Source organism: Gekko japonicus, unplaced genomic scaffold (genome assembly GCF_001447785.1).
Source record: "Gekko japonicus isolate JY-2015 unplaced genomic scaffold, Gekko_japonicus_V1.1 scaffold337, whole genome shotgun sequence".
NCBI lineage: Eukaryota > Metazoa > Chordata > Lepidosauria > Squamata > Gekkonidae > Gekko > Gekko japonicus.
This window is the reverse complement of record NW_015175365.1, coordinates 594,587-617,280: the sequence shown is the minus strand read 5'-3', so window position 1 is coordinate 617,280 and position 22,694 is coordinate 594,587. Positions and strand designations below refer to the sequence as shown.

At 43.2% G+C, this 22,694-nt stretch overlaps 1 protein-coding gene across 2 annotated transcripts in view; it reads right to left on the bottom strand.

Annotated features, from left to right (window-relative positions):
- Positions 1-22,694, bottom strand: part of MAPRE2 (microtubule associated protein RP/EB family member 2) — a 128,955-nt gene that overhangs the window by 28,547 nt on the left and 77,714 nt on the right. For both annotated transcript variants that reach the window (XM_015425461.1, XM_015425459.1), the window contains exons 3-4: positions 5,850-5,995; positions 3,751-3,964 (exon numbers count right to left, since the gene is read on the bottom strand). In XM_015425461.1, the coding sequence (XP_015280947.1) occupies positions 3,751-3,964; positions 5,850-5,995 (360 nt within the window). The remainder of the gene's footprint in view (positions 1-3,750; positions 3,965-5,849; positions 5,996-22,694) is intronic.

Below are 22,694 nucleotides of genomic sequence, written 5' to 3'. Positions count from 1 at the left end.
GGCTCTCCGCTCGCCCCTGGCTTCAGTACCGGGTGGCGGGGGAAGAGGAGCTGGGGGGGAGATGGAGGGGGGTGGAGGACAGGGGGGAACCAGCAGGATGGGGGGGTACTTCCCTCCTCCTGCTGCTTCCTCCTCTGCCTCCCCCCCCGCGAGTATCGCGGGTCCCCCCTTGTCTGTACTAATTAGCAAAATTTCTCAGAAAAAGGCAACTATGAAATTAATGCCAATGGCAGCATTAAGGAACGAGCATTTCCTGCTTTAGTTCTGAAAGTACATAGTTTGTTGTGTGTAATCCTAGACTTACTTTTGATTGAAAGGAATCATTGTTTATTCCGTAGTCAAATGGGATTTATCTTTCCCAGATCTGCTGACATCCTGAGTGAAAGGTCACTGTCAAACCAACTCTGAGTGAGTCTGCACGCGTACACACACACACAGGTCATCAGATGTCCTAAAGGTATAAGAATTATCAACTAATTCCTGCTCACAAGATAATTATAAGTTAAGACATTCCCTAATTATCAAAACAAATTATACAGCTACACTTACAGTGCAAGGGGGGAGACGGACAAGGCATTATAGCATATCTCAGAAACATCAGTGTAGCTCCAAGATGTGCCAGTGGAGTATATTTTCAACATGTGCCAGTGGAGCACCCTAATGGCTCTGCATGCCAGTATGGCATCAGAATAGAGCAACACTTGTGCAAGTTACTACACTGGTAGGGAAAGGGCTGGACCCAGTGGTGTGGCAAGAGTTAATGGGCTCCCTAAGCTGCCCCAGCCCAGGAATGCCACACAAACAGAAAGTTATGCCAGCAAAAACCATGGCATAGCCCATAGGTGACCATACATCAGAAAAGGCAAAACACAAGCCCCAGAGTAACACAGGATACTGACTATAGCCACAGCCAATCACCCTCCTCCAGCCCAGAACTTCTTCTCTATGGTTCTTGGCTAACACAGATGACCATGATTAGACTACTGATTTGAGCTTTTAAAAAACCTGTGGCCTCCCTATAGATTTTACAACTATACCATCAATTTAGCCAAAATGTTTTTTTTTTTTAAATCACTAAATGGTATCACTGCATTCCATTTAGTAGATATCAACATATTTTTAAGTATATTGATTTACTTTCTACTACTGGACCAGCACTTAAGATTTGGAAACATTCCAGTCACTATAAAATTTGATTATGCTAGCAGTTTCCTGTAAAGATAATGGAAGAGACAGAAAAAAAGCTCTTCCCATTCCTTAAGATCACCTACACCAATCAGCAAGAACTCTACTGGGAACCACCTCTAAATTAAGAAGGGTTCAACGGGATTTACTCCAGTAAACTCTAGCACAGGATTTCTAAAAGAAAAGAGGCAGGTCAAAAGACTTCCAACATCCTGTGCAGGAAAGTCCAGATTAACAGCTTTTAATTCTTCACTTTGGGGCTTTTATTTTGTCCTTGTATAAAAAACTGAAATGCAGCTAATGGGAAAAATATACCCCAATTATCCAATCCTGCTAATATAGCACCTGAGCTGCCAACTGAAACAAAGTATTGAACCGCCCTGACCTGGATAGCCCAGGCAATCCTGATCTAGTAAGATTGCGGAAGCTAAGCAGGGCTGACCCTGGCAAGTTCTTGGATGGGAGAACTCCAAGGAATAACAGTTCCAGGCTGCAGAGGCAGCAAATTGCAAGCCACCTCTATGAAACAGCCATGCCCCACTAGGGGTCACCAGAAGTCAACCATGACTTCCAGGCATACCCACACACAAAATACGAAAAATAATAATTTTTAAAAGTATTGAGCCAATATAGTACCAGATGTTGAGGCTACTATATCTCTTATATATAATTGCTGAATGGTAGTGGCTTCTGGCCTATGGGGTGGCGAGATTGCATGTGCTTCCTCAGCCATTGGCCCGTCGGCTGCCAGTCAAGGCTACTGGCGTGCCATTGGCCAGGTGTGCTGCTCTTCCCCGCCCACTCCCCTTCCACTCTGCCCTGTCAGAATTCCTGGCAAATGGCTTTGTCTCTTTGACGAAGACGATTCTCCTGCTTGCCTCCTGTGTGGGACTTAACTTTTCCCTCAGTGGCTGTTGGTAGGTGTAACAAAATGGCAGTTACCTGCGTTTGTAAGATGGCTGCTGGGCTGCTGTCTGTGGTTGGTTGTTTAAAATGTTCCGCCATAAGGTTTAATTGAGCTGTTGTTCCAAAGAGGTCTCACTCACTGGGTTGAATGGGGCTTCCTCATCTGCTGGACTACAGTTCCCAGTTGCCCCAAAGCAGAAAAGGGCAGGAAAACAGGGACTGTCCCAACGCACAGGGCGGCATCAATAGAGACTGCAGCCCATCCAGGGAGGAGGCCGTCTTTGTCCTACAGGAGGTTAGGAAAGGCTCCAGCTGCCTGTGCCGTAGACTCCACCCTCCAAACCAGCCATTTCCTCCTGGGGAACCATTGTTTCCAATCTCCAGGTCTCTGCACAATAACAAAGGGAGGGGGTAGCCCAAGGAGGCAAGGAAAGGCCAGACCCCTTGGGTTGCCAACTTTCCAGGGATCCCCCAAAGATTGGGGAGTCCATCTCCAAATACGATTTGGTCAGAGTCGTCTCACTGTCCCTCTAAAAAGGCAGTGACGATTCAGTGAGTCATGGCAGCGAATTTAAGGAATGAGATACACGCACGGGACGAGGGTGGAAGGCAAAAAGCTGACTGGTAAACTGGAGCCCGTTTCGCCACAGTAGGCAACCAAGCTCGGTTCAGACAAAGGAAGGAAACCCTTTGAAGGCCTTTGTGAGGAACTCATTGGGGCCAGTACTGAGGGTTGCCAGCTCCAGGTAGGGAGATTCCTGGAGATTTTCTGGAAGAGTCTATGGAAGCCAGGGTTTGGGGAGGGGAGAGGCCTCAGCTAAACAGAATGCCATACAGCCCATCTTCTAGAACAGTTATTTTCTCCGGGGGGGGGGGAGAATCTGTTGTCTGGAGTTCAGTTGTGATACCTGGTGATCCTCAGGCTCCACCTGGAGGTTGGCTGCCCTAGGCGTAGTAGTCAGTGCTTCAGAGCAGGGTCTGCTAGATCCAGGTTCTTGCTGTAGAGGCTGAGTGGGTGATTTTGAACTGGTCACAGACTTTCAGCCTAAACTACCTCACAGGGTTGTTGTGCAAGTCAAAAGCGGGAGAGAATGATGTAAGCTGCTTTGGTCCCCATTGCAGAGAAAGACTACTTTTCCTCCCGGGGAACCATTGCTGCCTCCCAGTCTGCAGCTCAGTGTCTTAACCTCTGAGCCACTGCAGCCCCTTCCACCAGCAATAGCCATCACCAAACACTGCATATCACCACATTTGAGTTCTATGCCTAGCCTGTAATTAGAGAAATGGTGTGTGCTTCAACAAATCAACAATTCAAAGTGAAACACCCTAAACTGCACAACTGAGACAGTCACAGCAGAAGAATTCTGAGTGCCCAAGATTAACTAACAACCATTTATGACAACAGCACAACAAGAAAAGAGAATACCAGGGTGGATTTACAATACTTGCCAAGCAAATAAATTGTGTCTACAGCACTATGCCACTTTACATATTATAACAGCTTAAGCCCATCAACACAGCACTGAACCTCATCATGAAGTGTCACACTGTGATGCAGTTGTCATGATTCCATGTTAATCATTTGATCCATTTATAGTAAATATTCCATTCAGCAAGTACCATTGTAGTAAAGAAAAATTTGGTAACTACAGACAATACCTGCTGTTGGGGAGTTTGCATGATGGGATTTTTTTGGCAAATTGAAGATCTGTTCACCAGGATCAGGTGGTGGAATAGCATCTTGACCTTGTCGGGCCTCCACAGGATCATATTCTTTCCCATCATAGTTAGCATCAAAGAACTTTTTAAACCACTGAATGAAATCCAAGTTGTCTTGGAAGCGCCCCTTTACCAATTTCTCCACTGGAATAACCTGTATTAAACAGAGCAAGATGTATTAAACAGAGCATTATAACGTGACAAATGAAGTATTTCAACACTACTGCAACTCCCAAAGCATCAATGCACTTATCACAAGATAATGTAGAACAAAATGTTAACTAGAGAGCAAAAGTAATACTGTCTGCATATTACTAGCTAGTTAGTTTGGCTGTTAATTTATGACACATTAACTGGAATTACAGGAGCTGTGGTGGCTCAAGTGGTTAAGACGCTGAACTGCAGGCTGTGGAAGGTCGGTAGTTCAGCAGTTCGAGACCCGAGTGTGCCGCATGACGGAGTGAGCTCCCGTCTCTAGTTCCAGCTCCTGCCAACCTAGCAGTTCGAAAGCAAGAAATTGCAAGTAGATAAATAGGTACCACTTCAGTGGGAAGGTAACAGCGTTTCGTGCACCTTGGTGTTTAGTCATGCCGGCCACATGACCACGGAAATGTCTTTGGACAGCGCTGGTTCTTCGGCTTTGAAACGGAGATGAGCACCGCAACCCTAGAGTCGGATTCGACTGGCTTTCGAGCAAGGGAACCTTTACCTTAACTGGAATTACACAAAGCTTTGCAATCTGTATCATTTGGTTCATATCAATCATCTTAAAATATATACCACTCTTTAACTATGTTCTCACCTAGAAATACCTGGTAATATCATAGGGAAACTCTTTACCACTTAATCATTCATGCTTAGTTCTCTGTATCTATACCATTAAGTACCAACAGAGACATTTACTATGTATTTAAATCAAGAGCAATTTAGGATTGCACTGTTAATGCAAGTCCAATGCCTCTTTTAAGAGAAAAAATCAGGAACTGGGGAGAGAAACTGAGATATATGCAATACTTCCCAATCAAACCTGAACTCCTCCTCTTGACTGAACAGCATAAAATGCATCCTTTATATCTCTAGTTAGCATATAAAATTGCACTATATGGCATATTTATAGGATCTAGAAGTGTAAATGTCATTTTCTACAAGTATACCCTCAATACTTGCAACTGCAAACTCCTGCACCCTATGCTACCATACACCACATGTATTTTGGGGTTTTTTGCCATCTGAGAAGTAGGAAAAATAAACATTGAAGGCAAGAGTAAAATTCTGTTGTATACAACAGAAAGTGTATTATTTGGACAGATTCAGGTGGGTAGCCATGTTGGTCTGAAGAAGCAGAACAAAGTATGAGTCCAGTGGCATGTTTAAGACCAACAAAGTTTTATTAACTACATGAGCTTTCCTGTGCACAGATACAATGTATCTGAGGAAGTGTGAGTGCACAAAAAAGCTCATATACTGAATAAAACTTTGTTGGTCTTAAATGTGCCACTGGACTCATACTTTTATCTATTATTTGGACAGAAATTCTTATGGAGTCACAATAGGTAGGACTTAATGAAAACAATGAACTCTATAATAATGTATTGTCATTAAACATATTATAAGAAATTAATTGTTGCCACGTTTATTACATTCAAATGAAAAATTCTTGAAAATATCACATATAAGAGGCTTTTTCCCCAGAAGCCCCGTGCCCTAAATTTCCCAATTTTTCCATTGGTGAAATTGAAGAGGTCCTCAGACTTTTTTATGCTGTACATTTAGAATGAATAAAATGCTTTGTGAGACAAGGTTTTTCTCACTTGACATAAAATATTTCATAGGTTTTTTCAGCTCTGCTAAATTTCCTAATTTTTCACTGGGGAAACTGAAAGAGTCCTCAAACCTTTTCATGCTATACATTTATTGTGTGGAAACCTTTGCCTTAAGAAGCATTTAGTCTTTCTAAAAGAGAAAATATCTCATAGGAGTTTCTTTTCATCGTAAGTCTATATAAAATCATAAGTGTATATAAAATGATATACATTTACCTTATCCACATTCATTCTTTTAAATGATGCTTGCAGAAGTTTGAAGTTGTGAATGTACTCATGCTCCAGCTTTGCCTGGAATTTTACTTTCTTCAAGCTAATACACCCTGGGAACAACATATCCATGAACTGGCAATAAGCCGCCCCTAAAATAAGATAATACATTTATATTAATTACAGTGCAAGTAAGTGAGTTAAGAACTTGTCCCAAATTAAAACTTCACAACAGTATTGGCTGCAGTGACAAAGTGCAGAAAATTCAAATCTAGCTTATAGGGGTTGGTAGTGAATACTTCCAATATGAATATTTCTAACCATATCTCCATCTACTGAGCAAATCTCTAAGGTCATTAGCCAGAAAGATGAAACAGCAAACTTAAAAAATAATTACTGGAAAGAAAAATAAATCTTCAGGCTATGTAGAAAAGAGGATGAACAGAATACAAATGTTTTGACCACTTGCAAATGGTGTAGATTTAAGCTCCAATATTTGTATGGCACTCAAGTTTTATGCACTATGTTCAGGTATAATAGAGAGATTTTACATGAGACGAAGAAATAAGATTGCTGCAGTGTGTTTTAATTTACCAACATGGCATAAGAGTCACATGTGTAATTATCATGGCTCAGAAATTCTTTCAGTGATCAAAAATACAAAAATACAAAAACAAAGAACAAGATGACTACTCTGAAGAGTTTGGTCTTGACAGAGTCAACAATGAAAAAGAATTAGGAGGCTTGCACTGCTGCTCACTTCTAGTACAGTGATTCCAGCAGGCTTATAATCTTTGCCTAGGATTACACTGTTTAGTCAGTTACAGGAGGACACTGATGAACCAGGCAGAAAGGCTGAAAACTTCCTCTACAGCCTTTGGACTATCCAAGATGAGGCAGGCATTTCCCAGCCGCCTCATAACACCCAAAGCAATCCATTTTAACTCTGCAACTATCAATAAAGTGTACATCTCATAGTCATCAGAATCTTATTGCGTGAGTTTAAATCTGCTGTCGATAATACATTCTTACATTATGTCTCCAGTACCACAACATATTCCACATCACTGCTTTGAGTTTCTTTTTTTTATATATAAATGTTTTATTCTCTCTCCTGAAAAGGAGAGATATTTCGCTTAAAATTCAGAAAAATAGGAAGGGTATATAGAGGGATAAAGAAAAGTGTTGAGTGATGTTAATATATTAGTATATTATTCTTTTAGTATTAAAAGTTAAAAGTCCATAATTTCTTCTGCAGTCAGGCGCTCTTCTTTTCTTCTGGTTCTGTTAAACAAAGCAATTAATATGTTAATAATGTCCTTCTGAGATTAATTTCCCTTTCAAAGCGTAATCCGAAAAAAAGAAAGAGTTTCTAGACTTTGGGGTCTTTTCCTCTTTTTTCTCTCAGGTTATACTTCGAACCAGTCGCTCCTCCAGCTTCCTCGTCCTTCACCTCTCCCTCCGAGCTGCTGTCTTCCACGCTTAATGCCGACATCCACTTGGCCAAGTTCTGCCCCTTCTTCTTTGCTGGCGTGCCTTTTCAAAAAATCTTGAGCCTTGAAGATAGAGTCTATTTTCTCTCTTTTATCTTTGAACTTGAAAACCAGTCCTTCGGGCACCAACCATTTGTAACTCGTTTGGTGATTTTGTAAGAACATGGTCAACCCTTTATATTCCTTTCTTTTCGTTCTAATTTCAAACGGGACCTTCGAATCGAAGAGTTAAATTCGCTTTCTCCATTTGAAGCAGTAACAGTTTATTATCCTGTTTTTCTTGGTGCTTTTCCACTTTGATGACCTTCTTCTTAACTTTCTGTACTTCTGCTGATGCCAGACATTTCTTTGCAATGTCGTCTACCTTTTCGGCTGTCTCTGTCATCTTTTTCTGTTGAAGTCCAAAGGCACTTTCCATAGAGTCTAGTTTTTGGTTGATTTTTTGCAGTTCCTCCAGCAGATGGCGCGCAAGATCACTTTCTTATTGATTGACAGCAGTTCCAGCAAGGGAAGGGCTTGAACAGGAAGTCCCTCCTGTCTTCGTCTGCTTCTCTAGTAGTTTTCTCGGCCCCGCCATGTTGCAACTTTGTTTACACTTTAAAAGTTCTTGCCGCAACTCTCCGGGATGGCTCCCTCCTCTCCGCTTTCTTCTCTCTCTCAGAAGGTAATACGCTTTTACGATTTTTTGCTTCGCCCCCTCCCTTGCCTTTAAAAAGTCTCTTATTCATATTGGGGGGGGAAATCCTCCCTCCCTGCCGCTTCTTGGGGATGTGAAGCCCTTTTATGCCGCCGCTTTTATTTTGAATGCCCACTTATGGTTCATCGCTTATCTCGAAGTTCGGACTCAACTTTAGCGCTCCACCACTCCGCTGTTCCGGTGGCGTTGCTAGTCCCCATAAGGGGCAAGTCGCAGCCGGGGCCGTTTGGGCTAGAGGGAGAGCCTCAATTCTCGACCTTCTGGTCGGCAAGAGGCTTCTCCCCAAAGCACCCCCTGGTTAGGAGCCCTTCCACTAGGGCTCCCTAGAGTCTCCGCTTGTGCGGGACCCCCCCAGACTGCGCTTGGGCAATCCGGCTCCAGGAGCATCCTGAGACCCGGTCGCCATTCGTGCCGCCGCGGCCGGAAGCCTCTGCTTTGAGTTTCTTAGCCACATACCACTACACCATGATTTGGTCTCACTGAACCTGAATGGTAACAAGAAAGGGCTGTGGCAGAAACTGCCCGCCGCCGCGGCCGGAAGCCTCTGCTTTGAGTTTCTTAGCCACATACCACTACACCATGATTTGGTCTCACTGAACCTGAATGGTAACAAGAAAGTGCTGTGGCAGAAACTGCCCCTGCACTTATCAGGACCAAAGAGATACAAATTAGTACCGGAGACCTTTATTTTGGGATGGCAGATTCTGAAGGGTGAGATGAACCACAGCCCAAAATCTGAAACAAATGGTAAGGTTTACAAACAAGATGTTTGTGGGGACCATATTTAACAATCCCTGTTGTAGTGTTTTGATATGTAGGGTTTTATATTATGTTGCTGTGGTTTAAAGGGCAAGACTAGAGTAAAAAAGAGGGGGACTGGATGAGTGATTGAAGTGTATTATGATTTGGATGGTAGCTGTACTCTGGGGACAGAGCTGACTTGTTTGTGGGAGAGTGAGTTTGATGAGTGTGCATCAGAGAAGTGAGCTGAGAGTGCTGTGGAGTATGAGAGAAATCTGTGTTCTTTGTGGAAGTTATTAGCCTAAGTGTCACGTCAGGAAATTAAGCTCTGTGGAAGTATTAGCCAAAGTGGCAAATGAGAAAATAAACCTTTGTGGCTAGATCTATTTAAGGACCTTTAGAGAAAGAAGATCCCTGACCTGGATAGCTAGCCTTGGCCCCGGTCACACGGAGCATTTACCCCACAGAAGGCATGGGAGTCCCGAGGAGTATCCGGGCGCGATCACACGGGAACATCTGGGAGGCGTAGCACTCCTGTGGCGACCCCGTGGCGACCCCGTGGCAAGCTGCCGAAGCAGCACAGTAAAAAACTAGTACACCGCATGTACTAGCAAACGCTTTGCCACAAGCCGCATATGGAGGCCTCCCGGTGTGATCGTGCCGGCACGCAGCTTCCTCCCCCCGTCGTCCTCTTTGCTGCGGGGAAGCCGCTGTCAGGTCTGATCGCATATAGCGCATCAGAATGCGACAGCGCAAATAGCCGCACTCCCCCCCGTGCGTTTTCCGGCACGTCTGGCCAGGGCCCTTATTTGTCAGATCTCAAAAGCTAAGCAGGATCCGCCCTGGTTAGTATTTGAATGGGAGACTACTAAGGAATACCAAGGTTGCTATGCAGAGTCAGGCCATGGCAAGCCACCTCTGAATGGCTCTTGCCTTGAAAACCCTACCGGGTTGTCATAAGTCAGCTGTGATTTGTTGGGGGGGGAAACAGAGAAAGAACAACTACCTATCTGAACCCATTATACTTATCACCTTTACTAAAACCGTTATGCTGTTATACTTCTAAATAAACTATATGTTTTTTTGGGGGGATTGTTTCATTTATAGTAAAGAATCTCTTTTTACCTCACAGCCACCCCCACGTGCTGACTGTTTGGTCATTCTAACCAAATATAAATAAGCTAAGGAAGGAAGGAGGCAGCATAACACGTTACCTCAGAACACTACAGAGAGGTGCCTTTACAGATGTTACATATAAAGGGTCTCAGAAAAGAGCAAAATGTTACACCTGTATTTTTAACTGCTTCTGTGTTACTTAAAACAAGTCCTCTGACCTTGGCACCCTAGACATATTTCCCCAACTTCAAGAGCACAATCTAAGTATGTTGCAGTAGTATCTGATCAATGGACAGCCTGTTTGGGCCTAAGGTTACTTCATGAGTCTTTAAGAGACCCTGATTATGTCAAAATGCAGACCATAAACACAAGTAACTGACTTGACTATTAAGCCTGTCTTACTGAATGTTTTTATTACTCCATTGCTGTTATCTCATACATGATCACCTCTTATGATAGATGGCCTGGCTTCTAGCAGAGGCAAAGAAAAGGCTTCAGCAATGCAAAGTAGTAGTATTCAATGATTAATGAGGCTATAACAGGAGACATCTACCAAATATTCTGCAATACAGTCACCATGCATTTCACAAGGTTTATGAGAACACACAGGATCTACCAGTGAATTCCAGTTTCTTACAAAGCCTATGACATGAGCCAGGATGCATGCCAAAAGTGACTGCCATTTTAAATCTCAAAAGGCACAATTTGATTCTTAATCACTTTGATACCAACACCACAGCAGCCTTCTTAGAAAGGTAGGGCCATGACAAATGGAAAAAACAATCCTCTCCTATAACCAACAGAAACATCTACAATTCTGTCATGAAACCCAAATCCTTGCTGTATTTTAGCATCCATGAATATTATTCTTGATATTTGTTAAAAACAGGGTTTTTTAAAAAAAAAAAAAAGTATTCAGAGGCTTTTGTTCATTTTAACAAATATCTTCTTTTAAACAGAAACTTATTCCTGGGTCTGATAAATTTGCCACCCTCACAGAGAACTTTGTCCGTCTGTCCCCCATCACTTAATTACGATAAGGTTGACAGTGATTGTTCGAAAAGACGTGTGAGTAGGGAGAACTCGGGGGAGCTAAGATCACCATGAATTTTGGAGAACAGTTTGGTAAAAACAACAACAGTGTTCTAATTTCAAAAAGATTATTTACACAAATTTAAAAGCCTGTTCAAAAAATGGCTAGGTAAAAGGCTGTACCTACTGGACGACTCTGGCTACAGTGCTGTTTTGGCGTTTTCCAACTATACTTCCCAAAAATAAAACAAAAAAACACTAAGGCTGCAATTCTGAGCAGAGTTAAATGGGAATAAGCCTCACTGTATTCAATGGAGCTCACTGATGCATGAAGAGGCACAGGAGCAGCCTTTTGCTCCAACTTGATATATAGCTTGCAGGCACCAACAGCACAAGTGATGCACAAAAGGCTGATCAGAATGTACACGTTTCCGCACACCATGCTTACTTAAACTGAGACTACACCACAGTGTGTTTGCCTACTATCAGCAATGATCTGTTAGCATGCACAGGCTTAGCCATCAGTCTTCAACCCTATAATATTGGCACTTATGTCAAGAGTGGCAAGTATTACTGTTCTTCCCAGTCTCCCACCTTTCCCTCTTATTCCTTTTTATCCAGGAGGCTACTGCACTGTATTCTTCCATAAATATGCCATAAAACAGGGATGCAACGGAGGAGAAAGAATCGCTAGTGGCTGTTTCTTGTTTTAAACATCTTCACACAGTCCCCCATTCAAAATACTGTTATTCCTTAAACTAGGTCACAGTCTCAAAGACTTTTTCAGGTTAACTTGGTGTTCAGAATGAAAAGATAAAATAAATTTGAGAACACTACTCAAACACACTGTGGATAAAATGAATCTGCCATCCTTTTCACTAGCCTGTTCATGTGAACAAAATGTTAGGAATAACGTGACCCACATTATAGGAATTGGACAGTATACCCTAAGGCATGTCGTTGCAATTCCAGTTGGTGCTAGTTGTCATGAGAACAGAATCACAAGACAATAATGTAATTAGAAGGTTATTGCTTCAGGAACTAGCCTTTCTGGATTCCCCCCCCCCCAAAAAAAAAATGAATAGAAACTGTATCACCTGAATGTTCGCTTCAGATCTACCACCTCTCTAAGATGCTGTTTGTGCATGCGAGGGACTATCACAATACAGTCTCAGCTGAGGAGTTAACAGGAATGTAAGGAGCCAGTGCAGCTCTAGCATTTATGGATTTTCCTTAGCATAACTGAATTTTTCAGCAATATTACATAGCCAGTATTGCAGATCTGATTGGCCAGACCCTGCCCTTCCACCAAGATGAAAAGAACTGAAGAATAGTTCTCCTGTGTTTCAGTTCATTAGTCTGTGTCATTTAAACTGATATCAATAATGGAACTGGACCTCCATTGACACCAGCTTCACTCTCCCCACCCTGTTTCTGAGAGTGCCTTCTCATGTCACATACCATCCACCCCCTAAAAATTATGAATCTATCAACTTAACCCACCCACTCCCCATGAAACTCTGGACAATGTTCTCCCTAATATGATTTATGGAAGCTGGTTGCAATTATTCACTGGTGAGAAGTCCTCTGCAAAAAAACAAAAGTTATTATTTCACATTTCAAGGATCCTGCCAGAAATTTAAACCATTATCTTTGTTCATGCACCTGAAGCAACTAGGGAAATTTTAGGGGAAATGATCTGGTTTTTAGCAGTTTGAATGGGAATGATGGGGAGGGGGGATCTTGCTACCAGGAACAAGTATTCTGAGACACTTTAAAAGATCTGCTGTATTGGTCATTTTTGCTTCTAGCACTGTTTATACATTTTCCCTTAAAAATGAATGTATCTGATACAATTTTAATTGAGAGGGGTGCTTGGTCTGAATTTTGTGTGGTCCATGGGGTTGCAAAGAGTTGGACTTGACTGTGCAACTGAACAACAACAACATGGAAATCCTTCCCCATATCTATGTATGGATAGAGAGTAGTGGATATTTCCCATGACATCGTAATCGCTTTAAACCATTTTCTCCTTTTATTAGTATTATATTATACATCCTTATGCGCGGAAAGGAGGGTTTTATACACACACATAAAACCTCACCAATCATCACTTTAAGAGACTGTAAGCAGAGCCAGACAACATTTTCTGAAAGGAGTTCCTTCAGAGCTTGTTGCGTGCTTTGCTTTCTCTGGAGTATTGATTTAGTTAACAGTGTTTTCAACATTCACAGGCTAGGTTACAGAACGTATTTGCAAACGTGGCTGTGTTGGCTACATGCATGAGTGGCAACTACTTTTGACCCAATTAGAGTGCAGAAATTCTATACTGCCTTCTGTTCAGTTCTAGAAGTAGCAGACAGCAGATTACGACAATGCCTATTGCTGCACTGACCTGGCAAAGTAATCCTTTTGTGTTAACATGCTTTAAAACTTTATAAGGGAAAAACCCCACTTCTGTTACTCATTATCAAATGACTTCACAAAAGGGTTTGCATTCTATATTTAAGGTAGGATAACTGGGGAAACACTGCTGTTTCTAACCAAGTGAAACTTTATGGGAGTTAGACTCTTCCATGGATACAGTTGTTTCAACATAGCAAACATTATGGTGAACAACAGTTACCCACACCATCAGAGCTTGAAGTGGAATAATATAATCTACCCAATTGCCTTTTTCAAAAATAAACTGTGATACTTAAATTTCCTACAGAGAGATTGCACATCACACACCAAATACAACTGATATGCCAAGAGCAGTTTATAGGATATGTAGGCTGCAGCAGAAAACAAGATACTGGCAAGTTGTCTTATACTGAACCAGACCCTTGGTCCACCAAAGTCAGTATTGCCTGCTCAGACAGGCAGCAGCTGTCCATGGTCTTAGGTGGAGGTCTTTCACGTTGCCTGATCCTTTTCCCTGGACATGCCTGGGATTGAACCCAGAGCTTCTGCATGCAAACCAGATGGTCAACCAGTGAGCCATGGTCTCTACCTAAATTTAGAAGTCATATACTGAGTGAAGTCTTGGGACAGATATATATCACAGTTTTGCACTACTTATTTATGTAAAACATCTATTAGCCGCCTTTCTTCCTTATGGAGCTCAAGGTGGCTTACAGCACAGCTAATACATAAAATAGCTCACTACCACACAGAGTGCTATTGGACACATTTTGCTGGGCAATGTCCATACACTTTTTAAAAATTATTTTTATTAAGAAAAACCATAATGGGACAGCAATGAAAACAGGCACATTACAAAACAAATGTAACACAAGCATACCTCCTTAAAGATAAGCATAACCCATTACCAATACCCATTAACCGTACTATAACTTCCTAACCTCTTTACGCATGAACGGTGCATTAAAACACAAAAGATAAAGATATGGTGGTTGAAAAGTGAAAGCTGAGATTCTTAGGAAACTTGACTTCTGAGATGCCAGAGAGATCGGTAGTGGCAAGAATTCTGTACTCTGCCCAGCTCTTTGTTTTTTCCCTATGAAATTTTGCTCTTCTGTTTAAAGTCAGTACTATGCTTAAAGCTTGCAGCAGAGGAACAAAAAGGCATAATAGCTGAGGTGCATACCTACTGCACATGTATTACGTGAACAAATCATGGCACTTAAAATTTCCAATTGTGCTAGAGTTCTTGCACAAACAGAAACACAAGAAAAATACCACAGTAGCCACTTATTCTAAGAAAAAATTATTGTATCCCCACTTACATTATTGATTGTGCAACATCTTGCACAACAAATCTCTAACAGCAGCTTCTTTCTCAAAATGGGTTTCAGGGTACAATATGGGAGAGAGAGGAGACTGTTGCACATGATCTTGTGTTTGTCATTTTGCATATGAGCGAACTAGAACAGGAGTAAGACATGTTGCACAACATTTTACGCATTCCCTTCCACAAGCAGAACTATACTACGTAGATTTCTATTTGTGCATTGCTGGATTCAACCCACAGTAACTAGTAGCAAAGGGTTGGCCCCTGTGCAGATAGCCAAATCTATGCCATTTTGCCAACATAGCTGTCATTCAGAGTTCTGCAAACTTTGGGAACCAGAAAACTGTCAGACTGGGCTCCAGAAAAACAGTCTCCTTCTCCTCTCCCTTTTTCAGTGGAAGGATTAGAAGCCAATGATTTCTGCCCCCGCCCCAAGGGGAGGGAAGAAAGGGGAAGGGAAGAGATATGATCCCTTTTCCCTCTCCCTTTTGCAATGGGAGATCAGAAGCATTATTTTTGTTACCCGCTCCCCACTAATGTTTAAGTTATAGGCACAGCTATTCAAGTTTTGCTTTAATTTAATCCATAACTTAGTCCGTCCCCCCCATTCCTTGCTCTTGAATATTGAGTTTTGCTGGAAAAGAAGAAGAAATCTCCTATAAGTGGCCTGGTAGCAGTGACAAACATGCCTTACAAAACACAGATGGGACCAAAACAGCAGCATCTTGCAAAAAGTATGTATGATGTAACATTTGGCAAGAACAGAGGTAACTGTAAAGCAGTTTAGTTTAACAGCCTGTTTTCCAGAACGTCCAAAACTGTGAAAGTAATTTTTAAAGTTACTATTTATGAAAACTAGAGTAGGTCAAACATTTGGTTCAGCTTTCCAAACATACAGTGAATGAAAGTTTTTGAGAAAAACATTGTATTTTTTTTAAAAGGTAATTTAAGTGAAAATATTTTCTCTGGCTCTTGTCATGCATATGAAAACACATGTGAAGTGAGAGTAGGTATCAAATATGTCTACTTGTTCGTTAATTAAATAATTCATACACAGCTGTCATGCAATGGATCCTGATGCCTGAATATATAAAGAATACTACAGTGGGAATACAGTGACTCAAAATGGCTCTGAAGCACACTGTTTGTCTCACTGGGGGGCTGTGCACATAGTTCATCAGTACGTGGACAGCCACCCCACGAGATAAATACTGTCCCCAGGGGCTGGGGTTCATTGAAACCCTTCTCCCACAATACTGCGGCTGCAATCTAGGCCCTGTTCCTGACAACTGAATGTCAACACCAACGTTAGATTGGGAGAACCCTAGCCCTACATGTTAAAAAGTGTAATATGTAGTTCAGGCTTTAGCTGTGTGTAAATCTGGCTCTACTTCCTCTGATCCAAAGCATGGAAGCCAGTTTATACTAGCTGTCTATTGTGTCAAGGCCATTCATCATGGTGGAAAGATTTTTTAAAAGTGTAGCAGCTGCCAGAATTCAGGTCCAGGATTCAATCTTGGTGGCCTTCTTGCATACATATATCCTCTATAACCACAGCTAAACTTGCAGTCTTTAGAACATGGATGATATGAACTCTAGTCTGCCAGTTGTTTCTCTCTTACACTATCACAATCATATCAGTTTTGAAATACAAAGATTAGCATTTACAGGGAGCAAAGGATAAGGCAATAATAAAGAAACATGCTTTATTTCTGTCTAAGGTACCAATGCAAACACAAGATTGTGTTGGGAAACACAACAATTCTGGTCACAGGTTAAACCATGATTTATACATAAGGGAAATGTCCGTGGCTCGGTGGTAGAGCATCTGCTTTGTACGCAGAAGGTCCCAGCCTCTACCTCTGGCATCTCCATTAAAAGGATTAAATAGTAGGTGATGTGAAAGACTTCCACCTGAGGCCTGGGAGAGCCACTGCCAGTCTGAGTGGGCAATATGGACATTTGGTAGACCAATGGTCTTACTCAGTATAAGACAGCTTCACGTGTTCATGCTTTTTTGTAAACATCACTAATGAGACACTGGTCACTCTTTGGGCAGTTAAAAAAACACATTCAATTAGGCACACAGAAACTGGTGAGCAAAACCAGACTAACTGGCAACTTTGTACTGATTTCCCCTCCCTGTTGTTATTATTATTATTATTTATTCGATTTATTATTAATCATCCTATCCTAGCTATGCCGGGCTCTGGGTGATGTACAAGAGAGGCATAATGCCATTGAACAGAATACAAATATTTAAAATCCAATAAAGTTAATAAGAATAAAACCACCAGAATAAAATCCCAAATGATGATTTACAATTTTCCATTCCTTTCTGGATTACTTGGCTATATGGGGGGGGGGGGCATAAAACTTAACAAAATATACATACAGGAAGAGAGGGAAAGTAGGAAAGGGTGCCAGCCAGTATAATCAACTGTTGCTGCCCTCAACCAAAAGCCTGGCGGAACATCTCTGCCTTACAGGCCCTGCGGAATTGCATGAGGTCCCACAGGGCCCTGGTGTCATCCGGCAGAGTTCCACCTGGTTGGGGCCAGGACTGAGAAGGCCCTGGCCCTGGTTGAGGACAGCCAGACATTCCTGGGGCCAGGGATCACCAGTAAGTTATTATCAGTGGAGCGCAAAGCTCTTTCAGGGACATAGCAGAGAAGGCGGTCCTGTAGGTACCTTGGCCCCAGACCGTTCAAGGCCTTAAAGGTCAATACCAAAACCTTGAAACTGACCCGGTACACTACTGGAAGCCAGTGGAGCTGGCGCAGCACAGGCTGAATATGTGCTGTCCGTGATATTCCCGTCAGGACTCACGCTACCGTATTCTGAACTAGCTGAAGTTTCTGGATCAGTCTCAAGTGTAGGCCAGCATAAAGCAAGTTACAGTAGTCTAGCCTGGAGGTAAACATTGCATGGATTACTGTGGCTAGGTCAGGGCATGACAGGAATGGAGCCAGCTGCCGGACTTGACGAAGGTGACGAAATGCCTGCCAGGCAATATGCGTGACCTGGGCCTCCATCGATAAGGAGGTATCCAAGGTCACACCCAAACTCTTGACAGATGGTGCTGGTGTCAATGGCGCCCCATCAAGGGTTGGTAACCTGAACTGCAGTCCTGAAGTCCCCCCCAGCCACAGAACCTCTGTCTTTGATGGATTCAGTCTCTGCCTGCTCTTTTTTAGCCACCCCACCACGGCTTCCAATCCCTCAGCCAGACTTTGTGGGGCGGTAACCGTCCGTCTGTCCAATAACAGATACAGCTGGTTGTCACCTGCATATTGATGGCACCCAAGCCCAAAACTCCTTACCAGCTGGGTGAGGGGGCGCATGTAGGTGTTAAATAACATCGGGAAAAGGAGTGCCCCCTGAGCAACCCCACATACTAAGGGCTGTCTAGAGGCCACATCCTCACCCAGCACCACCCTCTGTCCCCGACCATGGAGAAATGAGGAAAGCCATTGAAGGGCCACCCCACGTACTCCTGCATCAGCAAGCCTGTGAGTAAAAAGATCATAATCAACTGTGTTGAACACCGCTGTACGATCAAGCAGTAACAGCAGCACCGACCCGCCTCGATACAGCTGTCTACGGAGATTGTCTGTCAAGGCGACCAGCATAGTCTCCATCCCATGGTCATGGCGGAAGCCAGACTGGAATGGATCTAATGCCAATGTGTCATCCAGGAAACCCTGAAGCTGTTCAGGTACCATTCTCTTAATCACCTTATCCAGAAATGGTAAATTTGAAACTGGGTGGTAATTGGCTGGAGCTAGTTAAGATGCTGAACTGCAGGCTGGAAGGTCTGTAGTTCAGCAGTTCAAGACCCAAGTGCTGCATAACGGAGTGAGCTCCGGTCTCTGGTTCCAGCTCCTGCCAACCTAGGAGTTCGAAAGCAAGAAATTGCAAGTAGATAAATAGGTACCACTTCGGTGGGAAGGTAACAGCGTTCCGTGCGCCTTGGTGTTTAGTCATGCTGGCCACATGGCCACAGAAACGTCTTCAGACAGCCCTGGCTCTTCAACTTGGAAACGGAGATAAGCACTGCAACCCTAGAGTCGGATTCAACTGGCTTTCGAGCAGGGGAAACCTTTACCTTTACTAGAGGATCCAATGATGGTTTTTTCAGGAGCGGTACAACCACAGCTTCCTTGAGACCTTCCAGAAAGATCCCTGTTTCCAGGGACCAGTTGATAATATCCATCATATGGCCTCATAGCCTCTCATCGCCAGCCTTGACTAGCCATGAGGGACATGGATCAAGTTGCAAACTTTCTTCCCATATTGTTCCTCAGGGACCTCTATCTCCTAGGAATAGCATTTTGTGGATATCAGTGGGCTTCATTGAGATGGGAGAGGCAAGAAAGTTCCATGCTGATTATGAAAAACATTTGTCTGGAGCCAACACTCTGTGCCTCAGTTACCTAAAGCAAAGCGCTCTTTGAACCACCTGGTTCCAGATGCTCTCCCTTGCCCTAAAGATACTTTACTCTCAACACAGAGGCAGTCTGTCTAGTTCAGGCATGATGTCTCTGGTGTAGAGGTGTTTTTTTTGGTTGGGGGAGAATTAAAAGGGGACATTACTTTGGTTTCTCAGCTATCCAAGAAAGAAGAGTGCTGTTGTCCAACTACAGCAATGAATCATTGTAGCACCTACAACACAATAATGTTAAGTGCAGATTTAAAAACTGCTTACATAACCAGATGTTCACAGTATATGTTACTTATCCAGTATGCTGCTGACATATGCAGAAGTTTAAAGCTGGCTATTCATCTCCAATTTTGAACTCAATGCTTAAAAGTCAGATCTAGGAGGCACAACTGAGTTCCAGGCTGGCAAATCCTGACACTAACTACAATAAGGTGATGTTACAAAAATATGCCTACAAGCAGCTCTATCAACATATTGCAGGTGTTAAGATGGTATGCAATGAAGACCTTTTTGTGTTTGTTGTTTTATCTCTGGATAGAAAAGAGTGGATAAAAAACCAGGGATAATTATCTAGTGGAGAGACACGGAATTTGCAGGTATCCCCTCGTGACCTGAAGGACCGGGAAGATGAGTGAACATAAGAATGTAAGAGAAGCCAATGTTGAATCAGGCCAATGGCCCATCCAGTCCAACACTCTGTCACACAGTGGCCAAAAATACCAGGTGCCATCAAGAGGTCCACCAGTGGGGACAGGACACTAGAAGCCCTCCCACTGTTGCTCCCCCCCAAGCACCAAGAATACAGAGCACCACTGAGAGTTCCTATCTATACCTTGTGGCTAATAGCCCCAAGCTCCATATGTTTATCTAATTCCCTCTTGAAGCCATCAATGCTTATAGCCGCCGCCACCTCCTGTGGCAGTGAATTCCATGTGTTAATCACTCTTTGGGTGAAGAAGTACTTTCTTTTATCCATACTAACCTGACTGCTCAGCAATTTCACTGAGTGCCCACATGTTCTTGCATTATGAGAAAGGGAGAAAATTACTTCTTTCTCTACCTGCTCTACCCCATGCATAATCTTGAAAACCTCGATCATGTCATCCCTCAGTCGTTGAGAAGAAGGAGAAGGAGGAGAAGAGAGATTGGATTTAAACCCCGCCCTTCACTTGGGATTCTCAGAGCTGCTTACAAACTCCTTTCCTTTCCCTTCCCTTCCCTTCCCCTCCCCACAACACAACAGACACCCTGTGAGGTAGGTGAGGCTGAGAGAGCTCTTTCCAGAACTGCTTTTTCAAGAACAGCTCTGACTGAACTATGGCTTGCCCAAGGTCATCCAGCAGCTGCAAGTTGAGGAGTAGGGAATCAAACCTTGTTCTCCCAGATTCGAGTCCATACACTTAACCAGTTCACCAAACTGGCTCTAAAGAGCCCCAAGCACTTTCTTCATACGGAAAGTGTCCCAACCCTTTTATCATTCTAGTTTCCCTTTTCTGCACTTTTTGAGGTGTGGTGACCAGAACTGTACACAGTATTCCAAATGAGGTCACACCAACGGTTTATATTTATATAGGGGCATTGTGATACTGGCTGATTTTTTTTCAATTCCATTCCTAATAATCACCAGCATAGCGTTGGCCTTTTTTTATTACAGTCGCGCACTGTCTTAACATTTACAGTGAGTTATCTACTACGACTCCAAAATCTCTCTCTTGGTCAGTCTCTGCCAGTTCGGACCCCATCAACGTGTATTTATAGCAGGCACAAAAACTACTGAGGCAGACTCAGCCTGGGTTCTGTAAGGAAAGATCTTGTCTCACTAACTGGTGAGCTCCTCTACCTCTACTCTTCTCCTCCCATGTCCAACATGCAGATTTTCTTCTCAGTATCTCCAGCATCACCTTAAATGGTAGTCAAAAATTTTTAAGTCACATATGACTGGATCCAATCCTTCCACAAATTGAGCCCGTTAATGGAAGGGATTTTTGCCACTTTTCCCAGCAGCCCTTCTGACTCTGCACAAGCCACACTCCCAGGAGCCTGGGGACACACTGCAGCATGCAGCTGCAGGAGGAAGAGGTCATTCCTGCCACTTCTCCCCTCCTTAATGCAACTGCGTGTACCACATCCCCGGCAATTTCCCAGCTGCCTCAAAAGTCTCTGAAGAGGTGACAAGTAATTTTTTAAAAATAAATCAAATTAAAATCAAATTAACCCCAGGCAACATATTAACTGAAACAAAAGAGCTCATCAAGGGTGCATAGATAAGATCACAAAGTTCACTTGAAATATAGTAGAATTCAAAATCTGTACACTAGTTTGACTGAACATTCAGTGCAGACAAGGTAAAAGCAAAGCCCATTTAATTTCAGCCTTGATCTGAAATCACAAGTCCACTCTAGAGAGAGAAATGCAGCCAAGTAGACAATCTTATTTCACAGCTGCCATTCCTCCGTTAGAGCAAGAATTCTCCACTGATTAAACACATTCACATAATTCACAGCATAATAATGATAACATAGAACAGAGGCCATAAATGCCTTTTATGATAAAAGATGGTAACATCAGCCAGCATACAGCACCACTATTTGTAAAAGAAACCTATGCTGGTCTGTTGCAACAAAGGAACAGAATTTTCCTTTTTGTAAGTCAACCCTACCTTTCTAGGAAGGAGCTGCGGTGGCTCAAGTGGTTAAGACGCTGAACTGCAGGCTGTGGAAAGTCAGTAGTTCAGCAGTTCGAGACCCGATTTGCCACATGACGGAGTGAACTCCCGTCTCTAGTTCCAGCTCCTGCCAACCTAGCAGTTCGAAAGCAAGAAATTGCAAGTAGATAAATTGGGACCACTTCGGTGGGAAGGTAACAGCGTTCCGTGTGCCTTGGTGTTTAGTCATGCCGGCCACATGACCACAGAAACGTCTTCGGACAGTGCTGGCTCTTCGGCTTTGAAACGAAGATGAGCACCGCAACCCTAGAGTCGGATTCGACTGGCTTTCGAGCAAGGGAAACCTTTACCTTTATGAGCTTTTTGCCTTTCTACAGAGACAGAGAGAGTGTGTGTGTGTGTGTGTGTGTATTTTGTTGGGCTCGTTATGCCAGAGCTCTCCTGGGTGCAACTGGGTTCCCCTCCTCTTTTTTTACTGTATTCATGCCCTCATGATCTAATCTTTCTCAGTAGGTAAGCAATGTGAACTATTTAGATGAGGAATAACAAAAAGCCAGTGAGGTGGATTAGGCTGAGAGTGAGTGTCCAGACCAAGTTCATAAAAACGAAAGTGAAACGAGCTCCAAGAGGACCAAACTAAATCACAAAGATATTAAGGGAAGAGCAGACTGTTCCATTTAGCTTTGCCATCTGCTCCCACAGGCTTGGGGGGGGGAGGCTGAACAGGGCTTGTATCTCTTAGATGCAAGCCCCGTTCAGCCTCCCCATGGGCTCCCCTGGGCTTGGGAGGGGGGGGGGAGGCTGAACGGGGCTTGTGTCTCTTAGATGCAAGCCCCGTTCAGCCTCCCCATGGGCTCCCGCGGGCTTGGGAGGGGGGGAGGAGGCTGAACGGGGCTTGTGTCTCTTAAATGCAAGCCCCGTTCAGCC